We start from the raw sequence: 19,677 nt of genomic DNA, 5'->3' as shown, positions 1-19,677 counted from the left end.
TCAGATAGCATTGCAGTGTGTCATCCTCCGCTCTTGCTGATCTGACTCATTATGATAAAGAAAAAGAGCGCCTCGTAAATTTTATTGTATTATATTTATTCTCTTGTAAAACCAAACATGTAAAAACTACAGTTGATCGTCGGGGTTCAATTCATAACATGTTTTGTCACCATTTCTCGTTTGTTGCTTATCCTACCCTGCATGCATGTCCCACCAAACCAAAAGCAAAGCTTCATTAAAACCTAAAGCTAACGGGGGTATCGTTTGTATTGATAAGGGCGAATAACCGTGCGCTACACGTTATCGATTCTCAATAAAAAGATAACTTTGCCCGGATGTTTCTAGTAGACACTCCTGTGTTTGTAGTAGTTTTTTTATTACTATAATGCTCCCACATATTCATCGTAGGTGCTATGGCGTTGGCCCCCATCGTTGAGGACAACCACTACCTACTCTTCTCTAAAGGCTCCTCAAAATTCCGCCACTCTGTCTCCGATTCCGCAAACACACACATGGTTTTTCAGAGCAGAAATCGATTGCGCTTTCGAATTCGATTCGAATTCCCACTAAATGCTTTCTACATTCCTCACTATCTTATCGTCATTATTAATTACAATTTCATCACACTTCATCGTGTGACGGCGTGGATGTGTATCTCGATTACACTTAATCACACTTGATAAAAAAAAGTCTTTTGATTTGTGTTCTTACATTACTCTCTTCACAAAAATCCTACCTTTCCCGGCATGATTCGTTAAAACAAGATAACCGATAACAAGACGCGATTAACAAAGCCAATTATAGACATTCTGAACGCGCGGCACGCGTCTCTCGACGATTATCACGCCATGCATTCCTGTCTGGCGTTGTCTTAGTCGTCGTCATTCTACATCACGATGATTCAATCACGGCTGTCTGTATCATCGTCCTCGTCCTCGTCGTCAGTGGCGTGGTGCTACCATTTTCGGCTACCACTACCACCACCGGCACGATTGCTATGGCCACGGTTGTTCTGCATCCAGGGTGCTCCACTGTTACTGTTGTTGTTGCGTCCTCGTTCACCAGCCGAGCCTCGTTGAGCGCCACTGCCGCCGTTGTTTCGATTGTTCCAATTGCCACCACCAGCACCACGGTTACCATAGTGACCACCACGTTGGGATGGTATCGCAGAACTGCCGCCGCTGCCACCACCGCCACCGCCAAACGATCGACTATTGTTGATCCAGGGAGGCGCAGGAAGGCCACTACGGAAGTTCGGCCCATCACCGCGCCGCCCGGCACCACCACCACCCTCCATGAGGCCAAGGTCGGGCGGTGGTGAGTTGAAGGAGCCGGCCCCCGGAAACATGCCCGGTGGTGGTACATTCGGTGGTAGATTGAGGTTCAGCATCATGTTGGGACTATTGCCACCGCCTCCTAGACCCGGTGGTGGTTGATTAAGCGAAGGGAACATACCAGGCGGAAGCACACCAGCACCTGCAGGACCGCCTGCCGGGCGACCACCAGCACCCGGTGGTGGCCCGGGCATTTGCCAAGGCGCTGGCCCCGGTATACCGCCCGGGAACGGTGGGGGAAAGCCTCCGGGACCGAAACCGGCCCCCGGTGGCAGATCGGAGGGAAAGAAGGGTGAATTGAAGGCCGCCGAATCATGGGGCGGTGTCGATCGAGGATCAGGCCACGGCATACTGGTGAAATCGTTCACCGAATCCGGATTCCCGGTAACGTCCTCGAGTGGAATGTGTACCGGATCGGCCGTCTGATACATATCGACCGGCTCCGGTTCTACCGGACAATCTGGGATCATGTGTTTGTTAAAGTAGAGCGCCTGCAGGACGCTCCGTTCGCGCTGATGCTGCACCGTACGCTCGACGCTCTGGTTGCCATCGGGTGCCGGTGGTACATTATCGACCAGCACCAGTGGCCGCCAGACCGTGCGCTCCGTCATATTGTCCTCCGAACCGACCTTACGTGCCAACATGAACTTCTGGCGTTCGTCAACACGCTCCAGATTCTTCATATCCGTGAATGACTTCGTCACGTTACAGCGCTCCGTTACGTCCAGCTCGAAGTATCGGATTTCCTCGAGATCCTCGGCAGCTCGCCAGCGCAGCTGCTTCTTCGGACCTTTGCGTCGATGGATAACGAGCACCCCAGGCGGCCCATCCGGACCACAGCCCGGCCCTGGTGGTTTTTTGCCACCCTCTGCGTCTGATTCCCTACCATCAGCTGGCTCTTCCTTCGATTCTTCCTCTTCGGCGGCCATCTTCATCTCGACGTCGTTCATCATGGCGTCGACTAGTGCATTGCTTTGTTCTACCCCCCCTTTGCTTATCCCCTCTTCCATCGACTCATCACCGGTCGTTTCCTTCTTCACGCCCTCCTTACACTCAGCTGCAGCCTTACTCTCATCCTCATCACCATCATCATCGTCATCATTCAGTTCACATTTCACTCTTTTTGGCTTCCGTGTGACCGCTTCCGCCTCGTCACCATCCTCTTCCTCTTCTTCCTTTTTGATGCCTTCCTTGGTGGCATCGTCCTTCTTGCCCTCTTCGGTGACTTCCGCTGTCGACTGTTCATCGTCCTCGGCCAGTGTATCCCGGTAGAAGGACATCGGGGCAACGATCGGTGGTGGTGTTACTGGTGTGGTCTCTTTCGTAGGCGCGACTACCGATTCCAATGCATCACTGTCGCCACCTCCTGCCCCGTCGCTTCCCATGGTTTTTTTCGTTGGACTATCCGGAATGGATGATTTTGTAGCTCCTGTAGCGTTCGATTCGGCCGGTTTAGTGGCACCAACAATGCCAACGGTGGGAGTGGTTGTAGTAGTGTTGCTGTCCGATCCACTGGTCCTTCGTTTGCGCTTTTTGACATCCTTGCGCAGCGTGGCCGAAAGCGCATCCATGAACATGTCCGACTCAACCAGTGCATCTGTAGAGAAAAAACCCAAATAGGCAGAACGAGAGAAAGAAAGAGAATGTGTGTTGTTAGTAAAATCAAAACTCATTTCCAATGCTCCGAAAAGTGTTCATAGAAACTTTATTGATTCTTCGAACTGAAAGGTAACATCGGAAATTAGTGCCATCGTCGTCGTCGTCGTTGCCGCCGTCGTTGTGGAGGAAGTGCGCTGATTTTTGGACGAAGCAGTCTCCTATGAGCGGACGTGTGTTTGTGTGTGTGTTTACGAATGGATGAGCACTTAGAATACGTTATCTATTTTCAACAGTAGCAGGAAATACCCCCTTCCTACATAGACGCGATAGGGAGACATAAATCACATTTAATTATAACGGAGCACATTATCGACCTCCATAGTACGCTCAAAGGCAGAGCAGTAACACCCAACTATAAGTGAGGTTACGGCGTGACCCACAATGGTAAATTGGTATGAAATTATAACTCAAACAAACATTGTAGTCACAATCGAATTGGCCATGTTGCACTATCTCCCTACAATCGTACCCCTGATTGTAACCAACGTGCGCGTATTCGCTCTCGATCGTTTCAGAGGCACGCTTAAATCTAAGCCACGCTCAGCAGTGGCCATGGCGTGCCGGTACACGAACTCCCAAGAGCGATAATCGTCCTAGGCATGCGCCGATACTTCCAAATAACCGTTCCCCGAACCTACAACACCAATGCCTACTCCGCATGGCAAAATTCACATCCTATTGCCAGGCAACACCTGAAGAGACAGTGAGTAATGCGCGATGAACGAACATTTTTTATGGTATAAAAATGGATGGTTATTGATCTAATATTCGTTTAAACTGTCTAAAGGGTACAGTAAATGCAAATGCAATACAGTCTCTCGTTGCCGGCAATTTTAAAAAGTGCGATGACGGAGCACACGAATTCCGAACTGCGGCAGAACACGCAGAACGAAAATCAATGATAGCGCATCTTCAACAGTTGACCTAGATATTCTCTCTCCTTCTCACGCATGAGATAAATTTTCCACACATTTTCCATGGTCAACGAGCGCAGTCAACACTGAGTGCTCTTATCTAGAAGGGTGCACAAATGAGACCAGGAAAAGCCACGAATGCACGACCTACCCCACACCTCCACGCACCAGATGAACGGAGGAAGATAAATGCTATCATGAAATGTTAAGCAGACGTACGATTGATTCTCGTTTTCTTTACTCGTTATGCTCTCCGATATGCATACACACCGATACGGTATGGAAAGACAAAATCGTCGCATTTAACAGTATCCTCTGTACCCTCGTCGTGTGTGATAGTAGTTCATTCTTTTTTCTTGTAAAAATTTATTTTAATCGCTTACTCATCCTCTCACATTGTGGCATACATTGTGCTAAAATTAGCGCTCGTCTCCCCACGCAATCCTCCCATCAACTCCCCACGCGGATGAGGAGTGGTGGGGAAAACCGATGGTATGAGAGGCGCTAGTACATGATTGGTTTTATTTTTAATTTTAATAAACCCTATACATTATACGTTCTGAGAGTACGAGACAGAAGAGATATATTGCGAGGAAAAGATAAAACAGGTTATACCTCCTTATCGACACAACCAAAGATGTGTAGCATAAGAATGTGTTTCAAAAGGAAATAAATCCTGTAAACAGTCGCCTACTGGTGGCGCCGTTACATTGCAAAAGGAAATTAAAAGAAAAACTGAATTAGAATGGATCGATGCCTTTAAAAAGCAAAATAAAGTGAAATATGTTTCTAGATATATCGCGTCTTCTCCACGTTCCTCTCCACCTAATCTCTCGCCTCTCTCTAGCATCTCTATTCATCGTCACCATACAGAATTAAGTACGGATTGCAAGTGTGAATTAATGTTCTGGTGCAAGAGGATAAGGCGCTAGTAGTCAGAGAGAGACGGGAGAAAACAATGAATACAGCTTCATCGACGTGATAACAGTTTGCCGACAGTAATCTGTTTGTCGTGGTTGGGGAAAGAACACAATAAATAGACGGTTGGCTTACATTCGGTAATCATACCAAACGCGATACGAAGATAATTACAGTTTCTTGAGGTGTTTCGGTCTTTAGTCCAGGCGTTTTCTGCTTGACAATTGCGTCCGAACAACGTTACTATCTAAAGGAATTGGAGGGAATTGGATTGGTTAGGGAAAATAGACATTTGGATCGAAAGGAAGTATGTTCAAATAAAAAGACTAGCAATTTCGTAAGATGGTCCTCCCTTGTGCACAGCAGAAATTGGGGGCATAAGAAAAACAAATGTTGACGCTGTTCACCGCACCAGAGCCAGGCGGACAGAAGGCGCATTGTAGATATAATACCTAAATGTTCATTTTGTCCGTCGATTCATTGAATAAGCGCCGAGTCTCATTTTGGGAGTTTCAATCCATTCCATTCCTCATTTTGGGAGTTTGAAGTCTCGAGAAGCATACCTCATCACTCGTTCCTTCCCGGAAGAGCGCGTCTGTTGTATTGCCTGTTCTTCCTTCAAAGAGGCGGATTGTTGATCGCAATAAGGCCGCTACAGTTAGCGGCCGCAATACACTTACAAAGGTTAGCAATACGGCGCATATATAAAACAATCGAACAACACCCAACATCAAGAAAGAACAAAGGTGGTGTAAGGATGGATAGTATAAAGCTTGAAATCTGTGCGCTCCGCACTCTGCCACTGCGTATCCCACACACCACACACGACCGGAGGTGACGGCACCAGTGTCCAGTAATGCGCATCGACTTCCACACGACCACAGCAACTTATGGACTCGCTTGTTGACTGAAAAGAAATAATAGGAAAAAGACGACACCCGGTTAACCGGAGCCACATCACAACGGAACTTACGTTGGCGTTTCGGAGCGATGAGCTTAATCGCTCCGGGTCGTTCAGTCGGGTCCTCCTTCAGTCGTTTCTCAAGCGGTGCGCCAGCCGTATCCCTCACCGATGAGGGCGACGATGAAGGGGCTGGCGAGAGGCGTTTCGTTCCAACGACTGTGGCAGATCCAGTGCCCGTTGTTGATGCGGCAGATGAAGAAGTGCCCGACGAAGGTTTCTTCAATCCTTTGCGCGATGGTGGCGGTGGTGCTTCCTCTATAAGGCCGTGCGAACGGAACTGTGAATTATATGTTTTAACCGTTTTTACCCGGTTTTCCGGGTTACGAACTTCTATCGAAATAGAGGCCTTCTTGCTGCTAACTCCGGACATATTCGCGGAGTTGTTGGCCGAAGTGCTTCCCGTCTCCGAGCCACTATCGTTGTTGCCGCCATCATCTTTCGAGCTTTTACGCGAAAGATTCGCGGTGGACGATCTGCTACCGCCGGTGCTTGGCGATAGCGATGTGCTCTTGGAATCTTTATTATCTTTACTACTGTTGCTGCTGCTACCTCCGGAATGGCTCGATTTGTCCCGGTGATCTCTGTGTTTATCACTACTACTTCTACTGCTCTTTGAGCCGCCACTCCCACTTGACTTAGAGGATGACGAGGACGAGCTTTTGTGCTTGTTACTACTACTACTACCATGGCGATCCTTATCTTTGTCGCGACTAGAGCTCGAGCTACTACTGCTTTTGCTGCTACCGCTAGAGGATTTGCTCTTGCTACCGCTGCTGCTACTGCTACCACTGGAACTTTTTGATGACGACGAGCGACTTCCACTGCTACTGCTTCCTTTTCGATCCTTCTCTCGATCACGGCTAGAGTGATGACTGCGGTGATCCTTGGACGAAGAAGAGACCGAGCCGCTCCTCTCACGACCTTCTCGGCCGTTTTCGAGGTCATTTTTCTTAGCATCTTTAGCTTCAATCTCGCCATGCTCGTTTGGTTTTTCGGATTCAATATTAACCACCACCTCCTCATCCTCTTCCTCCTCTTCTTCCTCTTCCTCTATATCATCACCATCAGCTTGCATTCCATTTCGGTGCAATACATCATCGCCATTGATGGCTGAAGTAGGTGTGCGCACTTCCGTCACCACTTGCTTTCCGTTTTTCGTCGTTATCTTCAGCACCAGCGATGTTTTCTTGTGTGGTTCCTGCTCAACGATCGCCCGGAACGATTTCTTCGCTGAGTCAACATCATCCTCCCGCTTCCGCAGCCCCTGTTTATTGCCAAAATCTTTCTCCGTAGAAGCAGCATCTGTTGGAATACCACCGATACCATTAACCAGATGGCACCCGCTACCATCTTCATTGCCGGTTGATGTTGACTCGGACAGTAATCCAACATTATTATTTGTTTCTTCCTGAACCCCACCACCAAGAATCGCTGGTTGGCCATCAGTTACCGAGTGATCACCGAGTGACACATCTGATGGGTTTAATGGAATACTCGGTGAAAGCTGCTTTGGTGCCTTTACGATGAATAACCACTGTTCGACCAACTTGGACGCTAGTACACGCACTCCTGTGGCGCACAACGGGAGGGAAGAGAATACAGGATATCAATAAGAAAAGTGAATTTAATGGTTTGCTGTTCAGCTCTGTCCAGTTAAGTGAGAAACAAACCCAAGTCCCAGACGAAACGAAATGAAATTATGCTTTCTCTGTTTCCCAAAATGAACACAACCCACACCCTGACCCTTGTATACTTACTCTCGTGAGCGCTGTCGGTAGAAAGGGCCTTTACCAACCGCGGTGTGGTATTAATCTTCAACCTTTCCACATCCACTGGACAGCAAAGCAACAACTCCAACAGCTCTTGTATCAGAGGCCAGTTTTTCGAGGTTACTCCATCGACCAACCACAGATGCACCAGAGACCAGCCGCCAGTTTGCATAAACTGTCCAAGCAGCTCCGTTTCCGTGCACTTCAGTATTTGTATGTATATACACTTGGATACCAATTTCTTGGAAAATTTCGCCATCAAACTGATGTTCATGGAAAAGGAAAATGAAATGAAACGCAAAGGTTAACCAACATTTACAACGATGCCAAATCGCTTGGAGACCCTGATTAAACAGCTGCTATTACTTACTTAGCTAGTCTTTTGACCTCTGCAGAAGTGCGGATTCCTCCGTTCGGGGCCAGCAGTACGCTGAGGCACACCAGCAGCTTCATAGGATCAATCCGCGGCTGCAGAAAACGAACAAATGGGTGAATTTGTAGTCGCTGATATTTTTCACACAAAAAAAGGAATGGTTGTATGATGAGAAACCAACGAAACTTACCATTTTGATGCCTTATAAGGAAACTGCTCCCGTGCTAACCGAAATTGATTTATTATAGACCAATACACGGATTTGGGAAATGCTAAAGTTCTTTTCACGATTTCTTGCTTTTTGCAACTGCCACGTTTCTCACGAAAATGCGTTTACGCCACGACCGTAGTTTACATGGTAGATCACTCATATGCTGAGGCTGTAAAATGTAAAATGCTGTTTTAGAACACCAACACTATTTTTGCGCATCACTTTACGTTTCCTATCGGATTTTTCGTAGTCCTGGTTTTCGCTTCAATCATTTTTCACTTGGGCAGGATATTCGTGGCGTGTGGTCCAGATTTCTCGCACAACAGGCACCACCGCGATTGACGTTACCGAAGGGTTGGAAATTGAACGAAAGCTAGCGCTCCAACGGCAACTCGTTCAACTACAGCGCTCTTGAGAGTGAGCGAGACCAACCGTGCACCGTTCGACCTTGTTGCTTAACTGCGTCATTTTTACACCAAATTACCTCGATTGTCGCCTTTCACCAAGAAAAAGGTGGGGGGGGGGGAGAGGGCGTTCCGAAATGTGGTTTTCCTCAATAAATCTTCAAAAACTTTCACTTCTGAACTGAATTTTTACGCAGCCGTGCATCTAACTTTGATTAACAAAACTCACTTCTACAAGCACCGTGTGGGTCAAGCCACACTATGAAACCTCTAACTCGGGCTCGACGGTGCGTAAGCCAAACGCACTATAATATATCCTTGGGGCTACGCCTACAGTCTCTTGTGCCTGATGCTTTCGAGATATGAAAATCGAAACGACCACGCTGGCTGCGATATCTTGCAGGCTGTACAGGATAAATCGAGACCACTTTACGGAACAAAGTATATTTTTATCGATCTTTTTTCTTTTACTCTATTATTTCATCAAATTGAAGGAACGAACTGGTACCAGCGCACATCGGGGAATCTAAATGAGCAAAAAGAAACGAATATCTGCGGCCAAGATGCTACGACCTCCTGCCAGGGGCCTGTCCACGCGATTTTACTTTCCCTCTGCGCGTTGGCAAGATGGCGGACCAGTTCCAATCTGAAAATTATTTTACCCTCAGCGAAAACTTGCCAGCGCCCGTAAAATCCGCTAATATTTAAACGATCGGGTGAGATAATCAGCGGTAGCAGTATTCAGAAGAAAAACCAAGAAAACACTCTTTGACTGCAGAAAAGGGGTTGGGAAATTTTCTGCCTCAGTACAAAATGATTGAAGTGGAGAAACCAGAATTCACCGGAGCTACGAAAACACGTCATGACTCACCGAGAACAGTTTTGCGAAAAAAAGGTTTCGAAAATTCGTATCGGAGGAAACCTATGAAAATTACACGATTCACGTACACATTCGCGCAGCCTTGCACGCACACATTCAGGCAGCCTTCCTTCGTTTATACCTGAATGTTGGGTAGCTGATTTGAAAAAAAAAGACCCTGTGGAGGTAAATAATTGTCAGAAATATGGTACGGGTGCAGTTTGGTCCATATTATTTCCGTACCCAAGATTCCAAATGGTATGCTGGAACAACAAGATCTCAAATTGCAGCTACTACCCGAAACAGGAGAAAATTTATAAAATCCAAACCACCACGGGTAGCCGGCCTCTACCCGACCTGCCGTTTGGGGTTTTCCTCGTCGTGGGCATTTTGTGTGGTTGTGGTTATTGCACTAAACATAAGAACAGCAATTTAAGTAATTTTCGCACTTTTCGCCGCGCGAGTGTTGTGGGTTTCAGCTGACTGGTGCGTTGATCTGGTGGCTAAATTTTTTGGTGTCCGATAGAAACAGGCTCGCGGACAAAAATGTCCGACGTTGTGATCGATTTAGTGAACGACTCCGAAACGGATGATATTATAACGATCGATGATCAGCCGGAAAAGGATTGCAGTGACGAGGCCATGGAAATGAAAGAGGTGGAGGATAGTCCCACACTAAACGAATCCTCCGATGTGGAGTTTGTGGAAATGAACAACCAAATGTAAGTAAGGGGTTTCAGGGCTCGTTTCCAGTTGCGTAAAGAAACAGTATGTTGAAAATCGAAGACAATTTATGGTTAGGGTTTCTCAGGAACACGGTCACAGGCTGGTGAAATTGTTGCAGAAACATAACCCCACGCACAGTTTGCTGATTGGCAAATTCTGCATCCTAGAACAGCTACGGCGAATGCAATCAATACAGCTGATTTGATTCATAGAAGAACAAAACAATCCCCCGTCACAAGGTGAATGATTTCTGGGTCACACACATGCAGCCTTTGATTCATCCTTTCACCTCTTCGTGGATAACCTTAGCAATCTGCTGAGACATTTGCGAAATTCCTTGTCACCTTCTTAGCGGAAACAGCTGCAAACGAGCCATCAACGAATAACAGCAACACATTGCATTTAACGATCCGTGGGAGAATCAATCTCCTTTTCAGCTTTATTATATTCTTGCGCCATAAAACTTAATAGCAAGTAGAAATGAACAGTTCAAGTTTACGTTCCTTTACGTGGAGAACACACGTATAACAAATATGTAATGCGGCAGACACTACGAATTTAGATGTGCAACTGAACGTGTAGCATTAGTTGTTTCCGCTCCTCGAAACACTCGTCACATATCGAGCATCGAAAGCCGGCAAACGACGAGTCAGTAGCCGATTGAAGGTCCGTCGATTCTCCATCGCTCGCTTCCTGTCCCACATCGGACCCAAAACCACCGAACATATCGTCGTCGTTATCAATATCTTCGCTATAGTCAACCGCCTCCTGTTTGACGATAGTAACCGCATTGCCTTCCATGGTCGCTTCGATGTCCTCCTTTTCCTGCCTCTCACGTTGCCGCCCGCTAGTGGTGGGAATCTGATCGTTGAGCAGCATTGTAGCCAACTCCTCGGAGGCATTGATTTTGGCGCTATGTCCAATCTTTACCGTAGATTTGTCTTCATCGATAGAAAAACTATCTCCACTCTGTCTTCCAAAGGCCTCGACTGGCAATGCATCCGGGACGCCGGTAGAGGTATCGTCTCCTCCTCCAAAAGCTTCCTTTAAAAAGTTTATCTCCTTTTCTAACTGGCGCCTTGTTAACCGCGGAATACGTAGCGGAGACGATCCGGTGCGCATACTGCCGGATGAAACTCTTTTCGTATGTTGCTTTGATGATTGGGAATCCTTATTGTTGTTACGCCGACGACTAGCTTCTTCCCTTTTTTCGACTTCAGACGGTGGTGCGTCTTCATCTACAATCTCTAGCTTTACCCCATCAAGGGGTAGTAGTGCATCCACGCTGGACAGACCGGTGGTAGTGGGTGTTTCGAAGAATTGTAGGGCACGCTGGGCAGACGGTGTCGCCAGTATGTCACGTGGTGGCCCGTTTATTGGCACAGTTTTGATAGGTGAACGCAGTATTTCCGCCAGATCGTTCACGATGTCGCTATTGTAGCGATCAGTGTAGCGATCTCTATTCGAAATCTCGGTCAGCAGTCTTTGATTCAGTTCATTAAGCTCGTCCTCATCGTTTGCTGTGCCGTGGTCATAGCAACTGCTTGTCGACGAGAAATGTCGCCGCCGTCTTCGACGCTCTTCACTACCAACAGTACTACCACGTCCGTCCGTTGTCGCATGATCGATACTTTGCTCGCCAATCATCGCCTCCTCATCTTCCAGAGTATCGTGCGCGCTTTTGCCGTCGTCTAGCAGAGGGAAACTTCCGGAAGAGATTCTAGAGGACGATATTTCCCGAACATACGAAGGCAGGGCACGAGAGCCATGCGATCGGCTGCTCGCCAAGGCGGAAAATGTCTCCATGCTGTTCGCGGATGTCGTCACGGTTGGAGTAGCATTATTTGCGCCCCCTGTCACAGCATTGTAAGCGGAAGAGACACCAGATTTGGTTAGAGTGCCGGCAGATGCGTGTACCTGTTTCTTATTCCGGCTGTCTTTCGTCGACGGGGATGATGAGGATGATGAGGTATGTTTTGCTTTCACGGGGCTGCTTATTGTGCGTGGCACAGAACCGGCGACTTTCGGTTGCTTCGTCTCTGCCGTGGCTTTTTTCGATTTATCATGATTGTTGTTCACTCCATGGACGAGCACCACTTCGCTCAGCAGATTAATGCCGTGATCGTCCATGATGATGATCTCTCCATCTACGCCAGCGTTCGGCAGCGGTATTAGTTTGTGTGATGAAGGTTTAGTTGTCAACTCATCTGCCTCCTTTTGGGCATCGTCGAGCAACTCGTAAGGCGAGATGAATTTCGGAGAAGCGATAACCTTCTGAACGGAACCACCGCCGTAATCTAGAAACAGTTCGCTAGATATTTTCAATGATGCATCGCCGTTGTCCAGGGAGTTATTAGCGCTTGTTGTGTCCGACGGTTGGTCGATGCTTGAGTCAGTGTCCTCTTCATGATCATCGCCCTGTTCGTTGCTGTCATCTTGTGCTTGTGATTGTTTCGTACTAGTTGCCTCTTGCACATCATCCTCATCAAAGTCCTCCTGGCTAGTGCTCCTGGTGATGGCGGCTGTTGAGGGTTTCTTCTTGCGGCGGCCGTTCTGTAACCGTTCCAGCTCTTGCGGTTTCAGTTTCCGACGACGTTTGTATTTACGCGGGAAGATTTGTGGCTTACGCTTGTCCGCGGTTGTCTTATCGCTGTGCTCAATCAGATGCTGCACAAGCTCGATCGACGAAGCAAAGAGCGCACCACAGGCGTCACAGTAGTAGGGCTGTTCGGGCGTACCTCGTTTGCTATCGATTTGCGAATGATGGGCCCGAATATGCTCGCGAAGCACTACACGCTGATTGAACGCCTTGGTACAGACTGAACACCCGTACGGCTTTTCGCCCGTATGGATCCGTTCATGTTTTCTCAGCGTGCCACCATCGGCGAACGCTTTCCAGCAGAACCGACATGCGTAAGGCCGCTCGCCCGTATGAATACGAAGATGTATCTGCTGAGATGATCGCGAACCAAACGTTTTGCCACACACAGTACACGGAAACTTACTGGATTTGGTGTGCGAATGTCGATGGTTCATCAAACTGCGTCCGTCGGGGAAGCTTTCGCCACACTGCTGACACTTGACTGACTTGTTGCGATGCGATTCCATGTGGCGCTTCAGGCGGGCCTTGTGGTGGAACGTTTTGTCACACTGCGGGCAACAGTGCCGACGGACGCGCGAATGGTCCCACGAGTGTTTTATGAGAGAAGCATGATTTGTGCAACGTTTGCCGCATATCACGCACGATGTCGGTGTCATCTGCTCCATATGCTGCTCCTGCAGATGCTGTTTGATTTCATGTTCGCTTTGAAACGTTTCCCCACACAATTGACATTTGATCGGTACCGCTAGCTCTGTCTCAAGCGGCGATAGATGACCTTCGTATACGGAAGACTTGTCCAGCGTTACCACTGTTCTATCGTCACTGTAATCATCACCCGAGTCCACTTCCTCCTCGTCATCCTCCTCTGGATCATGATCATCAAGCTCCTGCTGCTGATGCCGTTGCTGCACCTGATTCTGTTGGTACTCGTATCCGGTCGATATATCGATATTTACTTCTTGCTTTACGATTGACGGATCGTACGATTGCTTTATGATGATGGATGGCAGCAATCCGTGCATCTGCTGGATGTGCCGTTTCAGGCGCTCTGGCTGGGAAAATGACGCACCGCAGTTATCACAGTCATGTGGAGGATCCAGCAGCAGATCGAAATCATCATCATTATGCGTTTCGACCTCAAACGCATGTCCTCGTGACGCTGAGGAGGAGGAGGAAGATGTTTTTGTGGTGTGTGTTGTTGTTACAGCGCTGGCTTTGCGTTTCCTGGCACCCTTTTGTTCTCCCTCCGGATGTCGCTGGCGTACGTGTGACTGCAGCTGCGTCGGATTCCAAAACATTTCCCCACATACACTACACTCAATCTTCGAATCACCCCCGTGGATGCGTGAGTGCGAATCGAGTGCTTTTTCACGTGCAAACCCCACACCGCACTGCTGACAAACGAACGGTTTGCGTGGATCCTTCACCGGGAAGGGAACACTCGGCGATACTTCGTTTTCATTCGGGTAGGAAGAGCTAGTGCCTGGTTCCTGTTTAATATAAGGACGAGTTGAACGTCCTGAACGCGGCGATCTGGCCTGTTTGGTGCGATGCGATTGCTGGTCGGTGAAGGCATTGCTACCGGACATCGTCGAAGGTCCTACACCATCCATAAGCGATCGGTTAGGGCTAGCATGCGCGCTACCGTAGGATGGTGAAGTCGATATGAGCTGCATTGGTGGCTGAGCGTTGTAGCCCATACCGGCATTCTCAATGTAAATTGCAGTCTCGTCATCATCACTCGAATGATGCGCTCGGTATTGCTGATTAGGGCGGGAGATTGTCGTATCATCTGAGAAGCGGGAAAAATGTAATATAATTGCCAGGAACTCCATTGTTAGATCACTGCGCCTATACTTACAGTCTCCTCCGTGGTCGCTGGCAAACGTTTCGTCGTTTTCGTTGGACAGAAATGCATGCTGCTGCAAATGGACCGTCAGATCACTGCGCTTCTCGAAGTGCGTGTTGCATAGATTGCAAGTGTGCAGCCGCACGTTCGAATGGCATAGCAGATGTTGTTCCAGACTGGTCATTTTCCGGAACCGACGGCTGCAGAAATCACAGGGGAAGGGTCGCGACAGTGTGTACTTGTCCTGATCGAGCGGAACTGAAATATCGTCCTCTAGGGTAGTTCCGCCAACGGTACTACCACCAAGTTGATCTATAGATACCGTCACGCACTCATCGTCCTGCGATTGCACCCAATCATCGGTGATCACTTCTTCCATCACCAGCTCCTCACACTCCTTATACTGTTGTTGTTGCTGCTGCTGCTGCTCATGTTGTTCATTACTAGGATCATTCGACTGCAGCGGTCCACTGGTTTCCGCCATTTCTTCGGAAGTTACCAGTTGGACCAGTTCTTCTGTCGTTTCGAACGACCCATCGTCAATGACGGCAGACGTCGGGTTCATGTAGATTAGATTCTCTGGTGGCATCTGATCGATGTTGCTGATCGAACTCTCATCAACGAGGTATTGTTTACCGTCGTGTAATTGCAACAGGATCGGTTCGTTTGCAATCGTAAATGTTTGCCCGCCAGATTGATGCGGGAACGGATCTCTGGCGATCGTCGCGGTGCTGTGCACCACGCGACCCCCACCAACACCGCCAGTACTGCTGCTGCTGCTGGTTTGGCTGGCTCCGATGTTGATGATTTTCAAACTTCCGCCAGCCGATGCTAGCGAGGAGAACCGAGAATCCATGATTCGATTCGTCCGTTACACCATTTATCGTGTGAAACTGTGTGGAGGGAGGAGAAAGGTTTTATCAATCGCGATCAATGATCGAAGCGTAGATTACGCGAAAAAACTGCAAAAATCACTCTTCAATCGCACGGTTCCCTTTGGCGCTTCCTCATTCAATTTGACAGATCGAGCGGGCACACACACACACACGCTGCGGTCCGTCACCCAGCCGAGCTTTTGCCTCCCTCTTGCTACGGCAAAAATTGAACGGTGCGAGGTTATGGCCACTAAAATTGAGGTTATTTAATAATTTTACTCCATCAAAACAAATCCGCCACCGGCTACCGCCGATCGAGCAGATCAGCTGATGGCAGCGAACACAAATCGCACGACGGACAAACTCCTCCCGAAACTCGTGCACGCGCCACGACGAAGGGGAACCACAATTTCAGCACACAAAAAGCGCCATCTTCGATAATAAATTTCCTTTGATTTTGAGATCCACCATTTGCTCCGAAGGAGAATACGCGAGGAAAACCGGCGGCGGAACCCACTTTTGCCCGTTCTCGGCACAAGAACGGACGAAACACGGTAGGACGGCATGAAAATTCCACTTACATTTCGTGCGGTTTGGATCGCCTTGTTCTACGCTTTGCACTGCCTAATTTTCCGTGCTACCATTTTTCCTACCCGTGCCTCTTCAAACTTTTACTGGCCAGAACTTGTGGGTTTTGCGGAGCACAAGTAGGACAACATGAGCGGCACCGGTCCGTTGGCGATGAAAAGGATTTTGTGCTAACTAGAACTGAATGTAATAAGGATTTTCACTGGGAAATCACTCGAACTATTCAATTATAAAATGGAATAACGCTGAGCGGGCCTTCCCGTCGTTTCTCGACACGCTATTTGCCTCTCGCTCACTCTTTATTTGGGTGAACATAACCAAGAAATGTGGCACGGCGTGCGTTTATAGGCCTGGGTTCTGTTACTTTTTGCAATTTGTTTACACCGCATGGAACAGCACGTGCGCGCTGCACGTGTGATAAAATGGATTTTACGCTCATGCTAATTCTCGGAGTCGCCCGAAGTATCCAGATTGAAGATAATATCGAATTAATAACTTTAAGTATCAAATAAGGACGATTGATGCAGTTTCTAACCCAAAACGAGAAAGGTGTGATCGGAAGGTGTAATTGATTCCGAGAAAGGTGTAAGCAGGTGAGCAAAGGTGGCTGACATTTTGCTGTTGTGGGGTGAGAAATTGGTTGCTAACGATAGAATTCCCGTAAAATCCACCGGGAAACGGCGAATATCGCGGGCATTTCTACTGTTGGCAAAGCCGTTTCAACCCCATTTCCACAGCGAAAGTGTCGTTAGTGTCGATTCCGTGAAGGAAACGCGTTCTGTGAGGAAACCATTTCCTGCTGTGCGATCCGCCATGGATATGGATATCATCAACATCGCGGGGTACGTGCTGCGCTGTGACCCTTTGCTTATTACAAAATCGCTAGCAAAAAGTTTTTTTTTGCTTTTGTTCAACTGCGTGGTGTGGTGCTGTGATTTGGCGAGCAATCTATTTCCTGCAGGCCCGTCCTGGGCGATGTGAATATTTATAAACACCTTTCCCCCCCGTCGCGTCCTTCCTCTTTCCCATTCGTCGGCTCGTTTCCTAGCTACCCTTTGAGCCTGCTTCTGCGTCAGCAGCAAATCGTAGTAAGTGGTGGCGATTTTTTAATTTTTCTACTGTCTGCTCTTTCTGCCATCGACAGGCTTGCGGAGGAAAAGAAAAATTTAGGCAACGATGAGTACAAATCGAAACACTACGAATCCGCTCTTCGGTTCTATTCCGAGGCCATCACGCTCAGCCCGCAAACGGCTGCTTACTATGGTAACCGTTCCGCCTGCTACATGATGCTGGGAGACTACCGATCCGCTCTGAATGATGTGAAGACGGCCATCACCATCGACGACAAGTACGAGAAGGGATACATCAGGATGGCCAAGTGCTCGCTTGCGCTGGGTAAGTAGTGTTGGGCGAAATTCGTGATCGGCTTGATGCAACTTTTGGTGTTTCTCGGTATTTTAGGGGATGTCATAGGCACGGACCAAGCGATCAGGAAGTTCCTCAACCTGGACCCTTCAAATACAGCGTTACGGGAAGAAATCAGCAACCTGAAGGTTCTGCGCGAACAGAATGAGAAAGCTACCGCCTGCTACGACAAAAAGGACTATAGGACCTGTCTGTATCACTGTGACAGCGCACTCAAGATAGCCCCCGGAAGCGTACCTTGCAAGCTGCTTAAGGCCGAATGTTTGGCGCTGCTGGAGCGTTTCGAAGAGGCGTGCGATATTGCGATCACGATCATGCAAGCGAACAGCACCAATGCCGATGCGATCTATGTGCGCGGATTGACGCTCTACTACAGCGACAATCTCGAGAAAGGCTTACTACATTTCGAGCGTGCTCTCATGATGGACCCGGATCACAAAAAGGCAAAGTTGATGCGCCAGAAGGCCAAGCAGCTGAAGGAGAAGAAGGAATCGGGTAACGAACTGTTCAAGACGGGCAAATACCGGGACGCGCTCACCGTTTACTCGGACGCACTGACACTGGACGCGCAGAATAAGGACATTAACAGTAAGCTGTACTACAATCGCGCACTTGTCAACATGAAGCTAGGGAACTTGCGCGAAGCGATTAACGATTGTTCCAGTGCGCTGGTGCTGAACGAAAAATATCTCAAGGCACTGATGCAACGGGCAAAGCTACACTACACAATGGAAAACTTTGAAGAATCGGTCAAGGACTACGAAGCGGCTGTCAAACTGAATCGTACGGCAGAGCTAAAGAACCTGCTGAAGGATGCCAAATTGCAACTGAAGAAGTCGAAGCGCAAGGACTACTACAAAATTCTCGGTGTACCGAAGATGGCATCTGAGGACGAAATCAAAAAAGCGTACCGAAAGCGAGCCCTGGTTCACCATCCCGACCGGCACGCGAACGCAACGGCCGAGGAAAAGCGAGAACAGGAGCGCAAGTTCAAGGAGCTGGGCGAAGCGTACACGGTGCTGTCAGATCCGGTGAAAAAATCACGCTACGACAGTGGTCACGATCTAGAAGATTTTGGACACAGTGGTAAGTGACACAGACCAGACCCTCTATCATAACCATAGCAGGGAAGGAGTTACCGGTTCGATATTGATCCGCGCATTTTCTTGGTTTGTTTTCTAGCCGACATTGACCCGCATCACATCTACCGTCAGTTCATGCCGTCCGATTTCGGTTTCGGCTTCCCCGGTGGCAACTGTAGCAACGGTTCCAACTTTACTTTCCATTTCGGATAAGGTGCACTCCAGCTGTTCGTTAGTGTTTTTAAGTTGCAATGTTGTACTACTACTACTAATCGACATACTGAGATGCACATACTATCCTGTCCTGTGTTATTGTCCTGGTGTGCGACGTCATAGATCCCCGGGTTTTGTGAGTAAAGTACATCAGGTTCTACTGGTTCTCTAGTGACTAAAAACAGAGTAGCGTGCTTCATAATGGGTACATTATGTTGAAATTTGTCCCGAAGATCGAAGCAGGCTACGGTACACGAAATGTAGATTTTATTTTAAACACACTCAAAATCATTTTTTATGCCTAATCATCTTCGATATGCCCGTGGATAACCGCTGCGGATGGTCTACTGTGTAAAACGGTGCTAGTAAATTTATAACCGTGCTCGCTATCGTGTGGAGTCCCTTGGTTTTAGTAATAAGCGCCATCTCCCAAGCAACTACATTTCCCTTCAGAAGTAGATTTTTGTCAACCTTATAACAAGCGGGCGACAGGAAGAACAAATGAAGAAAGGTTACTAACTACAGCTACACGACCCAGACGTACTCAATCGCGCACCAGCTTAGCTGCTAGCGATCGAGTCAGTATTTTATAATCCGGTCTGCTCATTATCTACTACGCGCGCTCAACAGCCTGCTATCGTATCGTACATTACAACATGATTTTGGCGAAGGGAACATCTTATCTGCCAATACCTATCACATTCAAGTGTGATGGTATAATATTTCAGAATATATGCTGTTTTACGGAACGAGGGAAGCATAGAAAGAAAAGCGGTAGCTTGTAGTCAATAATCGTATCGGGAAATTCCCCATATTTGCAAAAATATTTGTCAGATATCATAAAAAAAAACAAAACAAAAAAAATACTGATAAGAATTTAAGACAGAAGAGCAGGTTGCCACTATTCACAAG

At 48.0% G+C, this 19,677-nt stretch overlaps 3 protein-coding genes across 6 annotated transcripts; 1 reads left to right on the top strand and 2 right to left on the bottom strand.

Annotated features, from left to right (window-relative positions):
* Nucleotides 1-81: 81 nt before the first annotated feature.
* On the bottom strand, nucleotides 82-9,431 carry LOC125951532 (serine-rich adhesin for platelets). 2 transcript variants are annotated; one of them, XM_049680444.1, is made up of 6 exons: nucleotides 9,418-9,431; nucleotides 8,122-8,311; nucleotides 7,929-8,026; nucleotides 7,547-7,821; nucleotides 5,799-7,358; nucleotides 82-2,931 (listed from the first exon to the last, which is right to left on the bottom strand). In XM_049680444.1, exons 2-6 carry the CDS (start codon nucleotides 8,122-8,124, stop codon nucleotides 956-958), a joined length of 3,912 nt encoding a protein of 1,303 aa, XP_049536401.1. In that variant the 5' UTR covers nucleotides 8,125-8,311; nucleotides 9,418-9,431; the 3' UTR covers nucleotides 82-955. The 2 variants fall into 2 exon arrangements, with proteins under 2 accessions (XP_049536401.1, XP_049536400.1); XM_049680443.1 differs by lacking the exon at nucleotides 9,418-9,431 and adding an exon at nucleotides 8,370-9,409.
* A 358-nt stretch (nucleotides 9,432-9,789) lies between these two features.
* LOC125951542 (dnaJ homolog subfamily C member 7) lies at nucleotides 9,790-19,669 on the top strand. 2 transcript variants are annotated; one of them, XM_049680465.1, is made up of 4 exons: nucleotides 9,790-10,127; nucleotides 17,190-17,440; nucleotides 17,507-18,556; nucleotides 18,653-19,669. In XM_049680465.1, exons 1-4 carry the CDS (start codon nucleotides 9,952-9,954, stop codon nucleotides 18,763-18,765), a joined length of 1,590 nt encoding a protein of 529 aa, XP_049536422.1. In that variant the 5' UTR covers nucleotides 9,790-9,951; the 3' UTR covers nucleotides 18,766-19,669. The 2 variants fall into 2 exon arrangements, with proteins under 2 accessions (XP_049536422.1, XP_049536423.1); XM_049680466.1 differs by lacking the exon at nucleotides 9,790-10,127 and adding an exon at nucleotides 16,641-16,887.
* LOC125951529 (uncharacterized) lies at nucleotides 10,459-16,304 on the bottom strand. 2 transcript variants are annotated; one of them, XM_049680428.1, is made up of 3 exons: nucleotides 16,039-16,304; nucleotides 14,595-15,475; nucleotides 10,459-14,525 (listed from the first exon to the last, which is right to left on the bottom strand). In XM_049680428.1, the coding sequence occupies exons 2-3, from the start codon at nucleotides 15,436-15,438 to the stop codon at nucleotides 10,690-10,692; spliced, it is 4,680 nt and encodes a 1,559-aa protein (XP_049536385.1). In that variant the 5' UTR covers nucleotides 15,439-15,475; nucleotides 16,039-16,304; the 3' UTR covers nucleotides 10,459-10,689. The 2 variants fall into 2 exon arrangements, with proteins under 2 accessions (XP_049536385.1, XP_049536386.1); XM_049680429.1 differs by lacking the exon at nucleotides 16,039-16,304 and having other exon boundaries at nucleotides 14,595-16,026.
* Nucleotides 19,670-19,677: the final 8 nt, after the last annotated feature.

The sequence above is a fragment of the Anopheles darlingi genome, chromosome 2 (assembly GCF_943734745.1).
Source record: "Anopheles darlingi chromosome 2, idAnoDarlMG_H_01, whole genome shotgun sequence".
In the NCBI taxonomy this organism is placed as follows: Eukaryota; Metazoa; Arthropoda; class Insecta; order Diptera; family Culicidae; genus Anopheles; species Anopheles darlingi.
This window is presented reverse-complemented; position numbering and strand designations above follow the sequence as displayed.